This window comes from Eleutherodactylus coqui, chromosome 10 (genome assembly GCF_035609145.1).
Source record: "Eleutherodactylus coqui strain aEleCoq1 chromosome 10, aEleCoq1.hap1, whole genome shotgun sequence".
NCBI classification, from domain to species: domain Eukaryota; kingdom Metazoa; phylum Chordata; class Amphibia; order Anura; family Eleutherodactylidae; genus Eleutherodactylus; species Eleutherodactylus coqui.
In genome coordinates, this window is record NC_089846.1 from 8,618,710 (window position 1) to 8,633,266 (window position 14,557).

At 45.8% G+C, this 14,557-nt stretch overlaps 1 protein-coding gene across 3 annotated transcripts in view; it reads right to left on the reverse strand.

The window, feature by feature from the left end:
- The window catches only part of NTNG2 (netrin G2), a 158,015-nt gene that overhangs the window by 55,589 nt on the left and 87,869 nt on the right, over nt 1–14,557 (reverse strand). For all 3 annotated transcript variants that reach the window (XM_066580181.1, XM_066580183.1, XM_066580182.1), the window contains exon 3: nt 1–295. This exon is cut by the window's left edge and continues 349 nt beyond it. In XM_066580181.1, the coding sequence (XP_066436278.1) occupies nt 1–295 (295 nt within the window). The remainder of the gene's footprint in view (nt 296–14,557) is intronic.

Consider the following 14,557-nt stretch of genomic DNA (forward strand, 5'->3'; position numbering starts at 1 on the left):
CATCAGCATAGTATTGGTATGGGTGCCAAGTCCTTCCGTAGTCCAAAGATTTCTCCAACATCATGGCAGTGGGACGTCCATATTCGAAGGTCACCACAATGTCATCGGTTAACTCTATGGTTTTGTTCCAAGACATGGAGATATTGGCAACCAGTGGCTCCGGGTATCGTTTCCACGTGACACTTTGCCAATAGGTGGCCAGATCTTCCTCGTCCTTGTCAACCATGAGACTAGGGGGGTGGGCCAGGTCAGGGGTGGAGGCATCGCATTCATCACTGCAGAGGTATGGGTTTTCCTGCAAAAAGTAACAAAAGGCTCAGTGACTAATAAATAAGACAGAGATCATAAGGCTACATGACATAAAGGACTACTGAACCTTCTCTATGGCATGCCTGGTCTACATTACGGCTCAGTAGGTCCATCAGAGTCAAAAGTAGCCAGATCTAGACCTGAAGAAGGTGCTAATATCCAATCTGATCATCTTGCAGTCATTGAATCCCTATAGTAAGGACAACATTGGCACCGCGGAGGTGCAGCCCTGGAGGCAACGGTACAAACCCAACCAGTCCAATCTCAATGTGGACGTTGTATGTTCTCCTTGGGTTGACTGGAGAGTCAATGTGGTTCTTCCCTTCCAGAAGGACAAGCAACATTTAGGCTTTGGAGTACAGGGACAAATAAAGGGCATTTGCATTTATATGGGATTCCCCTTTCTAGACTGTGGGTTCCCCGCAATCAGATGATATCATTGGGACAGGAGTAAGCAGCCTGTCAATGGGTGTCACCTGACTTTTATGGCAGTACAGATCAGAGCCTATAGATATGCTATAGAAGGCCATCATTTAAGTGCCAGTTCTTTGTATCAGAAATTCCCTAATTGGACAGATTAATACATTTCTGTCCACAACAGAAAGCCCCTCCGACACAGGAAACAGTTGGAAGTTAAGACTGTCCATCTCCGGCCGTCTTGCACAGCTGGCAGAACAGGCAGAGGGCAGCAGGCAAGCACATGGCCCGTACAACATCTGATGTCCTGCTGATGAGAGGCTCTATATATATATACACACACTATAAATACATATACAGCAAGGCTTAACATGACTTTTAATGCATTATGCTAATTCTGTGACAAGTTATCACCAGCAAGTTATAATCTGCTCCATCTGTACATATATATATATATACACATCACACCCAAGAAGACTGGCGGCTGTAATTGCTGCTCCACCTCGGCCCCGCGCACGAGGTGTGAATACCTATAACAATGCAAAATGTTAGCTTTTCATTTTTTTAAAAATTTACAACAACATAACCAAATGTAAAATAGTGAAAGGGCCCGGAGGCGTCCCACATGCACCGGCTGTTTTCACATCTGTGTCGGAGGTTCCATCTGCAAATACTGGAAGGAAAAGTGCTGCAGCTGGGTGGAAAGTGGACGGACCCCATTATAGTCAATGCGGTCCGCCTGCCACTGTTCACTTCTGTACAGAGACGGAACCGTTCGGCCGCAGGGATTCCCCTTTCCTGTTCCCCAAATATAGCAGAAAAGTGGAATCCCCAGCGCAAGTGTAAAATAACCCTAGAAATGGCGAAACAATAGTGATTTCCTGTGCAGAGCCCCCATAAAGCTACAACCTAATACCACCAGATAGAGCTACAACATACTAACACCATGCATGCAACGCCCATATAACGGTACATCATACCACCACCATACAGTATATATATATAAAGCTACAAGATACCACCACCATACAAGCAATACCTAGGTAGAGCTGCAACACACCACCATACATGCATACAGCGCCTACATAAAGCTGCATCATACCACCACCATACATACAGCACGATATAGAACTACAACATACCGCCACCATACATACAGCACCAATATAGAACTACAACGTACCGCCACCATACATACAGCACGATATAGAACTACAACATACCGCCACCATACATACAGCACCGATACAGAACTACAACATACCACCACCATACATACAGCACCGATACAGAACTACAACATACCGCCACCATACATACAGCACCGATACAGAACTACAACATACCGCCACCATACATACAGCACCGATACAGAACTACAACATACCGCCACCATACATACAGCACCAATATAGAACTACAACATACCGCCACCATACATACAGCACCGATATAGTACTACAACGTACCGCCACCATACATACAGCACGGTATAGAACTATAACATACCGCCACCATACGTACAGCACCGATATAGAACTACAACATACCGCCACCATACATACAGCACCGATATAGAACTACAACATACCGCCACCATACATACAGCACGATATAGAACTACAACATACCGCCACCATACATACAGCACCGATATAGAACTACAACATACCGCCACCATACATACAGCACCAATACAGAACTACAACATACCGCCACCATACATAAAGCACCGATATAGAACTACAACATACCACCACCATACATACAGCACCGATACAGAACTACAACATACCGCCACCATATATACAGCACCGATGCAGAACTACTACATACCGCCACTATACATAAAGCACCGATATAGAACTACAACATACCGCCACCATACATACAGCACCGATACAGAACTACAACATACCGCCACAATAATACAGCACACGTATAAAACTACAACGTACCGCTGCCATTCATACCCCAATTGGAATAGCATTTGCCAGATCAGGGTTGACGACAGGCTGCATACAGTGAGATCACACAGAGTAGGACTCTACATTGTGCTTGGTACATGGCAATTGCCCCTCTTGCCCACGCCATCAGGTAGCCCCACTCAACAGAAAACAAAGAAACTGCAAGAATTTGGTAAGTGCCCCATTATCTCCGAGCCAGCTGCCAATGTGCCAAGATATCTGGTGCCTACCTTTTGGGAGTACTTTCTAATGAGGTCCATAAGCTTTTTTGCCTATAAGTGGTGCCCATTGATGTACCACCTGGTGCAGATCATTAGGTAGAACCAAACTGGCATACCCAATATAATGGGCACCAAACCTTTATATAAGTCACCTCCAGCCAGCATCAGTCATCTAATACCCCTCTCCTCACTAGGAGGCGCTTCCCCTTTAAATGCCTGCAGTTTCATGACTTTTGTATAGATTTCCAAAAACCCCCAAACTGATCCGTCGGCAGGAATCCTTCTTGATGTTACTTAGCAGAACATTTCCCCTGGTACAGTAATAAAGGTCAGATATAAGCTGCGCTGCGTTCGCCGGGATCTCTCGGGGATCCAGCAAGAGGAGGTTTAAAGGATCAACAAGAAATTCCATATAATGATTGAGAAATGATGTGCGATGGGGTGTGAATACTAAGTAAGAAGGACTGCAAGTACACAAACACAGGAGGAGTGCTGGGAATTCATCTCTAGATCTCTGCTCATCCTGAGCCTCCTGGTTCATGAATAGAATTACAGGATCACAGTAAGGACTGACACCAGAACATAATAGTAGGGGCACCCTTGTGGTCCTTGTAATGGCTTGCATTTCTCAGATGACCATGATCGCTCCTTAAAGGGGACATGTACCATATTTACAGGCAGAGTTTACCGTTGCACTAGTCTGATGTTCCTTACGTGTGCAGACTGATCAGTCCATTGTAACGGTTGTCTACATTTTCCAGTAGACAGCTGGCAGCCATCACCTGTCTTCAGCAGCTCCTGATGTCTCAAGCATGTCTGATGGAATGGAACACATTTTGCAGACGGTCTGGATTGACAGGAAAGTGAGGGGTGCATTTACTTAAAGGAACTTTCCACTAAAACACTTATATGTCCCATATCGGCCTCAGGTTGAATAACACACACTGAGCAGAATACCCCCCCTCGTCATAAGAAAAAAACTATATATTGCACTGATAGGCAGATTACCCGTATTCTGTGTGTGCAGAACGCACAGGTTAGCAGCATACCCACATCAGAACAGCTCAGGGAATGAATAATGTATGAGAACCACACTGATCACATAGATACAGCAGCAGAACCAAGCTTGGTATATAGATATTGTACCAGAACCAAGCTCAGTACATGAATGAAGCACCAGAACAGCCTAGGGAATAACTACTGTACCAGAACCAAGCTCAGTATACAAATACGGCACAAGAACCAAGCTCAGTACATAAATACAGTACCAGAAACAAGTTCAGTACATAAATACAGCCTCAGTACCAAGCTTAAAACATAAATACTAAGCCTGCTAACATAAATGCAGCCTCAGAACCGAGCTCATAACATAAATACAGCACCAGAACCAGGCTCATAACATAAATACAGCACCAGAACCAAGCTCATAACATGAATACAGTAGGAACAAACCTCAGCACATAAATACAGCATTACAATGAAGCTCATAAGATAATAACAGCACTAGAACCAAGTTCATGATGTAGATACAGTATGGACCAACTTCACTACATACATACAGCCTCAGAAGTTCAATACATAGATACAGTACCAGAACCAAGCTCAGTACATAAATAGAGACACAAAACCAAGCCTTATAACATAAATGCAACACCAGAACCAACCTCATAGCATAGATAAAGCTCATAACATAAAAACAGCACCAGAACCAAGCTCCTAGCATACCGTATAAACCAACCTCAGTATATAAATACAGCATTACAACCAAGCTCAGTACATAGATACAATACCAGAACCAAGATTATAACATAGATACAGTATGAACCAATAGGATTGTCTGCAGTGGATACAATTGTAAACAACCCCCTATTTGTGAAGGGCTGTCCATTCAGTGGCAGCAAGAAGAAATGTTAAAAATGGTGTAGAATAGAAAAACATCAGATTGTGGTGTAGAAAAAAAATCACAACATCTTGTAAAAGCTTCCATGGCGCAAAACTTTTGTGACTTTTTGACAGGTACACTGGCTCAGACTACTTTCCCAAAAAAGGGGCCTGGCTTGGGAGTGGGCGTGGCTACCCCAGCTTGACACAGGTATGTATAATTTACCCCAGGAACTGACACAAATTATACCAGAAAGGTATGAGGAGGCGTGTACGTCAGGCGCGTTGTGCGGTGGTGCGGATCACATGGCGTCTCATGGGAGGATGGCGGAGAATTCATAAAGACGTTTCAGCTAGAATTCCGACCTTAAAAAGATGCAAATTTTTGTGTAAATCCAACTTGTTCAAAAATATGCAACGTTTCTGCTTTTTACGCGATCCCCGCCTTTGCCACTTTGGGCGGCAGTGCCAGCTGTGGCCCATTAAATAAACTTTAAGGCCGGTTTCACAAATCTCGTACGAATATGAACCCCATTCTTTTGAAGCCATGGAGCCTCCTTTTTATCGAATCGCACGCACTTGTGATTTTCGCGCAATGCGACGCGTTCTTAACATTAAAAACTCCTGTTGACTTTTGCGTGTTTTTATCGCAGGAGAAAATCAAGGGCGGCAGCGATGCGCGATTATTGCCAAGAAAAAGCATTGCTGATGCTCAAAAATCACGTAAACAAAGACGCGATTTTGCCGTGATTTTCTCCTGGCAAAATCGCGATCACCAGTGTGAAGGAGCCCTAAGGCTGGGTTCAACATGGCGTATTCCTGGAGGAAATCTCGCGGTTTAGCCGCAGCGAAAAACCGTGAGATTTCCGCCGGTAAAGCGCTGCTTTAATACCCGCGGCACTTAGCCACAGGTTTTGGCTAAGCTTGGCTGCACGCTTTTCCGTTGTGGCTGCGCTCCCATAGAGGAAAGAGTGGCCGCAACGGAAAAAAAAAGAATGGACATGCTCCAGCCGGCGAGTCCATGCCGCAACACCGGCTTTGCTGCGACGGATTTGCCGTCCTGTGTGGGCTTTCTCGGGCCGACATCGTACTCACCTGTGTGAATGCACCCTAATTTACACCCATGGCTTTCAGCATACGACCGGCTTGCGCTCCTTACCACATTTGGCGCATCTTACTGCATCGTCCCTTATCTAAGACAGGCGTGTAAGAGAGCGCTCTTAGATAAATGCGCCGCGCGGTCTGCTGGAAAGTTGCAGAACTTTTTATTAAGCTTTATTACCATAAAAGCAGACGATTTAGTCATTTATATTTACGCCATTTATTTTAGTTGGAATTAGGAATTTGGTCGGCAGCCGGAGCGCCATTCATCGCCTCGCTCTCTGGGTGTCATTACTCTGACTCAGCACTCGGGGTCTGCTAGAACATCGCCGTGTGCACTTTCTGCCTGGGATATAGATGCTTTGGTCTACATATTGCACAGGTGCAGAACAAGTGTCAGGATGGCGCAGCAGATCCATCACAGACCCCTCCCCCGCCGCACGGTCACAGGTTCTACCATTTATATCTATATATGAACGGCGATGAACAGAACGCACTGATCCACGGATTACACGAATATCCCATTACAGATCTAGGACTGCGGGGTTATGGATGGCTTCATAGAACATCCCACCCAACACAGAACACTTAAAGGGCCTGCAAGGCCTCTAGAAATAAAGCCGCTTAATCGTAACGCAAAATGCGTCGCTTTATAACATCAACCACGCGCCTATTTCACGTAATCCCTGCATTCCCTGGATGCAGCCCGCAGTGTAAGGCTTTACTTACACGGACAAGCGCGATATCGGTCCAAGAAACTCGCACGGACAACAGGCTGGCCAACGGGATGTTCTATGAGTGTGATGCGTTTTACAAAAAACATCGCAGCACATCGCATCACTTCGCATCACATCTTCACATACGGTTTTCTTTACTCATGTGAAAATCGTGGGGTTTTTTCAAAAAAAAAATTAAAAATCGCATGAAAATCTCATTTACATACAAGCGCGATGGGATTTTCTTTTCCAACCCCATAGCAAATAATGGGCAAGATTTCCCCAAATGTTCTATCTTACAGTATCGCCCCTGTAACTAATGGATTGTATTCCCACACCTCCTCCTTGGGGTCCTCAGCTGTTTCTGGGGACCCAATCGGCTCCTGCTAGATGGCATCAGCTTTAACCCTTTAAGGACCAGGCTGTTTTGTACCTTGAGGACCAGACACTTTTTTAGAGATATTACCCATGTGGCGGTTTTACTGCCCTATTTTTTTTTTTCCTTCCGCTACCAAAATTATTTTTGCAGTGTTTTTCACGTATTTTTCCATGACATATAGGGCGATTTTCTTTTTTAATATCTTTTTCAATTAATTTTTTTCAATTTTTTTTGTCTTATTGGGGTTAAAAGGCAAAAAAAAAAATTCTCTTCTAGTTGTATTTTTTTCTTTAATTAGTATATTTACGCTAAAATAAAGCATGGGGACGGGTTTGACATATAATATGTACGGTTTCAGGGCGCGGCCGGCGACGGTTTGCGATCATTTTCTTTTTTTATGTCTATTTTTTTTTTTATTCTGTAATTTTTTTAACTTATTTTCGTAATGATATTTTTTACCATCTCTGACCCCCGTGACGTCATGTGCCTCTGCAAGTCATTCACATGGTCTTTGTTTTTTTATTACTTACTTTTTCCACTGTAGCTGGGGCGTCGACAGGAGCCGCATCCATGGAAGCCCCAGTTACGGGAAAACATCCGCTGTAGTGATAAAACGTTGGTCGAAAATTGCGATTTTTCACGCTGTGTCAAAAGAAAGGTCTTAACCTATCTTTCACCAAAAAACGCTGGAAGCTCCCATAGACCCCTATAGGAGCTGAAAGAAAGGGAGTGGGAGGGAGTTTACCTGTGTTAAGATAAAAAGACAGCTGCCACTATTTAAGCTATTAGTAGTCATTCCGAGGATTTCTGCCGACCAACAGAATTCCGCGCTGCAGCGTATTTTTCACACGATATTAAGCTTGGGGCTCAATCGCGACTATTCTTCATCAATGCGATTTTTGCCCGCGATGCGGCCTTTGTAAAAGCCTATCGCCCGTGTGAATGAGGCCTTAGATATATGTACCAGTTTAAAGCCCATTAGTGAGGTCAGTAAAAAGGCGTTTTATCGTTCACTAAGGGGTTAAAGCGCCGTACATTTACATAGCGGGGCAATAACAATTTACTTCCAGCCGATATAATTCTCCATGTTCTTGTGGATCCAGGCACTGTGGCTTGTAATGCCCCTGTATGCCCATCACATGAACAGGGCAGATTTCTGTCTCCTGGGGCTAAGCAATGGAGGTTCCAAAAAAATGACAGCAAGCAGAGATCTTGAAAACCATTAAAAACTGCAACAGGGAGCATTATATATTATGTGATGAATAGCATTTACTTGCTTAGACTGAAATACCGCATAATTTCCAGGTGCGACTCCATATGATGGCTGTGGCTATGGATGGGTTAAAAGTCCCCCCCGGCCCCCAGCTAAATCTATCTGCTCTGTAAGCAAAAAAATAAAGGGACAGGCGAAAGGAAAGGAAAAAAAGCCTTCTCTGCAAAGAAGCTATTTCCTGCCTACTGGTAAGACAACTCTGAGCTGAGATAAATTATTCACGTGGCGGAAATGGGGCCCTTGTTTCGCAGAGTTTCTAAATCTGGCTCCTAAATGCGCTCATTCGCTCTCTCGTTGAGGATTTATTGATCGCTGCATTTCGCTGGCATCATCCTAAGACCCGAGCGTGTAAAAGTGACTGGACTGCAAGGTCAGTGATGGTGCCCTCTCACCAGGGTGACACCTGCAATGCTATCTGCACTCCAGCGTGGCCACAAGAGCTTGCAATCCATGTACTGCGGTAATATAAAAAATACTTCCCTACAAGGTGCCTACATATAATGATCACAGTTTTTTTTCCCATGCAGTACCTATTGGTTCCCCTTGATGGCACTCATTAAATGCATTACATAAAGCAGCGACTTGTGAGTCACTCAGTTGCCGGCCGGCCGCGCACCGCCACCGATAGAAAATGATGGGATAATTGGCGCAGCAGCAATTATATTAAATAATGGTAAAGTCATTGATGAAAAATTAAAAATATATTCTATTTTTAATTTTGGGGGGACATTCTATTCTTTCCCAGTTCTCACACCGGCACCCCAATGTGATCCCTCAGGGCTCTGGTCTCCAGCTGTTGTGCAGGTACAACTCTCATTATGTCTGTATCGACACGCTGGGAATGGTAGTTTCACAACTGTTGCAATCCGCCCAATGCTCCAGCAATCAAAAGAGGGACAATTCTTGCAGCACGTATAGCATGCTGTGTTAGTTTAAAAAAACTTTTATGCTAAACCGCGCCCTTTGTGTCCCCCTCACAGTAAAAGTGTCCCTAAGCGTTTCTTTCACAGGAATAGTGCCCCTGCATGCCCCCCATTCAGTAATAATGATCCAGATCAATAATAACACCCCCACATGTCCCTGCTCAGTAATAATGACCCCCACATGTCCTCCCCATAATAATGCCCCATGTGTCCCTCAGTAATAATGACCTCCACGTGTCACCCTAGTAATAATGCCCCATGTGCCCCTCAGTATAATGCCTCTGCATGTCCCCCTCAGTAATAATGACCCCCACATGTCCCCACTCAGCAATAGAGCTCCTGCACATCCCCCTTAGTAATAATGACCCCCCCACATATCCGCCCCATAATAATGCCCCATGTGCCCTTCAGTAATAATGCCTCTGCATGTCCCCATTCAGTATTAATGGCCCTGCACGTCCCCCTCAGTAAGAATGCCCCTGCACATCCCCCTCAGTAACAATGCCCCTGCACGTCCCCCTCAGTAAGAATGCCCCTGCACGTCCCCCTCAGTAACAATGCCCCTGCACGTCCCCCTCAGTAAGAATGCCCCTGCACGTCCCCCTCAGTAACAATGCCCCTGCACGTCCCCCTCAGTAAGAATGCCCCTGCACATCCCCCTCAGTAACAATGCCCCTGCACGTCCCCCTCAGTAAGAATGCCCCTGCACATCCCCCTCAGTAACAATGCCCCTGCACGTCCCCCTCAGTAATAATGTCCCCTTCAGTAATAATGACCCCCACATGTCCCCCCAGTAATAATACCCCATGTCCCCTTCAGTAATAATGCCAATGCACATCCCCCTCAGTAATAATGCCAATGCACATCCACCTTAGTAATAATGTCCCCCTCAGTAATAATGACCCCCACGTGTCTCCGCTGAGTAGTAGTGGGGACTGGAGCGACTATGCCTGAAGGGTGGAGTGCAGGCTGAGTTTTATCTTACTCCATTTCCAGCGCCCCTTCAGGACTTCTCTCCTGCGTCCTTAGATGGTGGGACAGCCCACAAAATCCAGGACTGTCTCACCAAATTCAGGACAGTTGGGGACATGAGGTTGCAGACCATTGGCATCGAGGGCCCCTTCTCCCCTAGAGCCCGACAGCAGCTGCATGGTCTGCCTCCATGGTACATACGCCCTTGGGTAACGCAAGGGAAGAAGCTGCAAGTCGACTCGGGCCTGAAGGAACCACATTATCTACTTCACTAGGGAATGTAATACCGTGATTGATGGAGGAGGAATTTCTAGACACAAACAAGGACTACTGAAGGACACTGCAGGCAGACACTGAAGTGACTGATAACAGAGGACACTAGCTTGCACTGAACAATATAGCCACAGCTTCCACACAGCATAGGTTTAGGTTGCTCTCCATTCCTTGGTCGGGTCAGGGACTACTCATCCCATCATTTTCAGGACTGTCATATCTATAATGCCAGGTTTCAGAAGGTCATGTGATGCCCACAGCAGCCAATCAAAGCGAAGATTTCATTCCTGGAGCTGGGAGGATAGAAGCTGCGCTGTGATTGGCTGCTATGGACAACAAGGCTGGTGAATGAGACCCTTTTGGAAGTTCTCTTGATGTGACAGCATTTATGCGGTGCTAATATACACCCGGCGCTATATACACGGCCGTATAATGTCAGGGGGTACGCCTCTACCGTATAATGTCAGGGGGTACGCCTCTACCGTATAATGTCAGGGGGTACGACTCTACCGCAGGCCCCAGATTATTAACCCAAACCCCCGCTGTGATATCAGGACCATCTCTTTATTCAGCCGCTCCATCACCTCCTTCCTCATTGACTACAATAGATCTGAGGGACCTTCACAGACAGCAGGCCCTGTGAACTGTAATAAGAGAGCCAGCGGGTCTATATAATATACCATTAACCCTTCATGCAGCTAACCTAGTATTTCCAGGGATAGCATGTCACCAAACCACTGTATCTAAGCCTATCATGTGTGATACTGTCTTCTGAGCTGCTGAATCTAATCCCATCATGTGTGATACTGTCTGCTGAGCTGCTGTATCTGATCTTATCATGTGTGATACTCTCTGATGAGCTGTGTATCCAATCCTATCCTGCGTGATACATTCTACTGAGCCATGTATCTAATCCTATTATGTATGATACTGTCTGCTGAGCTGTGTATCTAATCCCATCATGTGTGATACTGCCTGCTGAGCTGTGTATTTAATCCTATCACGTGTGATACTGTCTGCTGAGCCGTGTATCCAATCCTATCCCATGCGATACTGTCTGATGAGCTGTGTATCTAATCCTATCCTGTGTGATACGGTCTGCTAAACTGTGCATCTAATCCTATCCTGTGTGATACTATCTACTGAGTTTTGTATCTAATCCTATCCTGTGTGATACTGTGTGATGAGCTGTGTATCTAATCCTTTCCTGTGTGATACATTCTGCTGATCCACTGTATCTATTCCTATCCTGTGTGATACTCTCTGATGAGCTGTGTATCTAATCATATCCTGTGTGATACATTCTGCTGAGCCATGTATCTAATCCTATTATGTATGATACTGTCTGCTGAGCTGTGTATCTAATCCCATCATGTGTGATATTGTCTGATGAGCTGCTGTATCTAATCCTATCATGTGTGATACTATCTGCTGAGCCGTGTTTCTAATCCTATCAGGTGTGATACTGTTTGCTGAGCTGTGTATCTAATCCTATCCCATGTAATACTGTCTGTTGAGCCGTGTATCTAATCCTATCCTGTGTGATACTGTCTGCTGAGCTGTGTATCTAATCCTATCCTGTGTGACACTGTCTGCTGTATCTAATCCTATCCTGTGTGATACGGTTTGCTAAACTGTGCATCTAATCCTATCATGTGTGATACTGTCTGCTGAGGCATGTATCTAATCCTTTCATGTGTGATACAGCCTGCTGAGCTGTGTATCTAAACCTATCCTGTGTGATACTGTCTGCTGAGCCATGTATCTAATCCTATCCTTTGTGATACAGTCTGCTGAGCCACTGTATCTAATCCTATCCTGTGTGATGAGCTGTGTATCTAATCCTATTCTGTGTGATACTGTCTGATGAGCTGTGTATCTAATCCTATCCTGTGTGATACGGTTTGCTAAACTGTGTATCTAATCCTATCATGTGTGATACTGTCTGCTGAGGCGTGTATCTAATCCTTTCTTGTGTGATACAGCCTGCTGAGCTGTGTATCTAAACCTATCCTGTGTGATACTGTCTACTGATCCACTGTATCTAATCCTATCCTGTGTGATACTTTCTGATGAGCTGTTCGATCTAATTCTATCCTGTGTGATGAGCTGTGTATCTAATCCTATTCTGTGTGATACTGTCTACTGATACACTGTATCTAAACCTATCCTGTGTGATACTGTTTGCCGAGCTGTTGGATCTAATCCTATAATGTTTGATACTGTCCGCTGAGCCGTGTATCTAATCCTATCCTGTGTGATACTGTCTGCTGAGCCGTGTATCTAATCCTATCCTGTGTGATACTGTCTGCTGAGCCGTGTATCTAATCCTATCCTGTGTGATACTGTCCGCTGAGCCGTGTATCTAATCCTATCCTGTGTGATACTGTCCGCGGAGCCGTGTGTCTAATCCTATCCTGTGTGATACTGTCTGCTGAGCTGCTGTATCTAATCCTATCCTGTGTGATACTGTCTGATGAGTTGCTGTATCTAATCCTATCCTATGTGATAATGTTTCTGAGCTGCTGTATCTAAACCTATCCTGTGTGATACTGTCTGATGAGCTGCTGTATCTAATCCCATCCTGTGTGATACTGTCTGATGCGTTGCTGTATCTAATCCTATCATGTGTGATACTGTCTAATGAGCTGCTTTATGCACCTCCTGACTCCTGCGGGTTTGGTTCAGCTTGTGTACAGGTGACCGCAGCTCCAGTCCTCCCTCTGTTACCTCCAGGGCCGGGGACTGTTGCTCTCTCTTACCCAGGGGAGGGTGAGGGCCTGGGCTATGGTTATAGATAGATCCACTACCCTCAGTCTCCAGTCCAAGCCGGCGGAGGGTGGGGATGTATTGCAACCAGCTAACCATATAAAGGATTGTGGAGATCAAGCCGGAGGCGCAGCGATGTGTCCCCTGCACCCCTCCTGGAGACCACCCAGAGTGGCCATCAGGCTAACCAGGGTGAGGGATGGTGGCCCTCTGGGACCTTGGCTGCAATGAATTACAGCAAAGGTCCTCCAGGAGTCGGGTCAGCTGCTTCTGGGGGAGACCCCGAACCTACCATTAAGGACTATCGGACACTGCGTCCCCTGGAGGATGTAAACAGCTTTACCTCCAGGATCGCTGCAAGAACCCAGGAGTGCCGTGAGGCTGATGGCACCATCAAAAGGCTCCAGGAGTTATTGGCAGCCAGGTCCCCGGCCACCAACTAAGGTTGGGCACAAGGGTCCAATGAAACCAGGTTGTCCAAGAGTTAAAGCGAGAGATACCCTGGTTAAGAGAAGGATAGCAAGCTTTAAGGGTGCAGGTCCCTTTGCGGAGATGCTGAGGAACAATGATCAGTTTTAAGGGTCTCAATCGGGTCTGGCTGGGGTATGTGATGATATCAAGGACCCAGTGTCCAACATGGAGCAGGCCTCTGCCAGAGAACAGCAGATAGTCAGCAGTCCCCGTGCAGTGAGCTTCCAGCCGGGCAAGTTACTGTCATTTCAAGCTCAGACTCCTCTGGGGAAGAGGTCCAGGACAGCGGTCCTGTAGAAAGGCTAATGGCGTATATAAGGCTCCTGAAGGCCTGGAGAGTCTCTCTTTTGGGAATGATCTCTCTAAACAGAACTCCCGGGCTAAGAAGAAGAAAAGAAGTGGCAAAAAGATCACCCAGGTGGAGTACAAGTATGTCAATCTCCATGGGCAAGCCTCTGAACCAACGGAGGGAGCTGCATGAGAAGCCCTAGAGGCATAACTTGAAGCTCCTGGGCCCCAATGCCCCAATGCGCATGGGGTTCACTTGGTTTAAAGGAAAGCCTTCTTCTCACCATTATCGGTGGAGTTCTCAGATCACTGCTTGATTCTTTTTTACTCTGAATGTCACAGAGACCCCTCGGATGGGCAAAGATTTGTGTGTCTCTCCTGGAAGAAGTGGAAATAAGATGTTCCTTTGATGATTTTCTTCAGAGACAGAAACCACTACTGGGCCTCTGCAGCAGTAAGTCAGAGTGGTGGGAGAGGTTCAAACATCGGGTAAGAAGGTTTTACAATCTCAGGAGCCTGAACAGAAAGCGTATGTATCAGAACCAGAGGAGATGACTCAAGCATTTGGTCTCGACTGGGGTTAGCCATGAGAAGGTC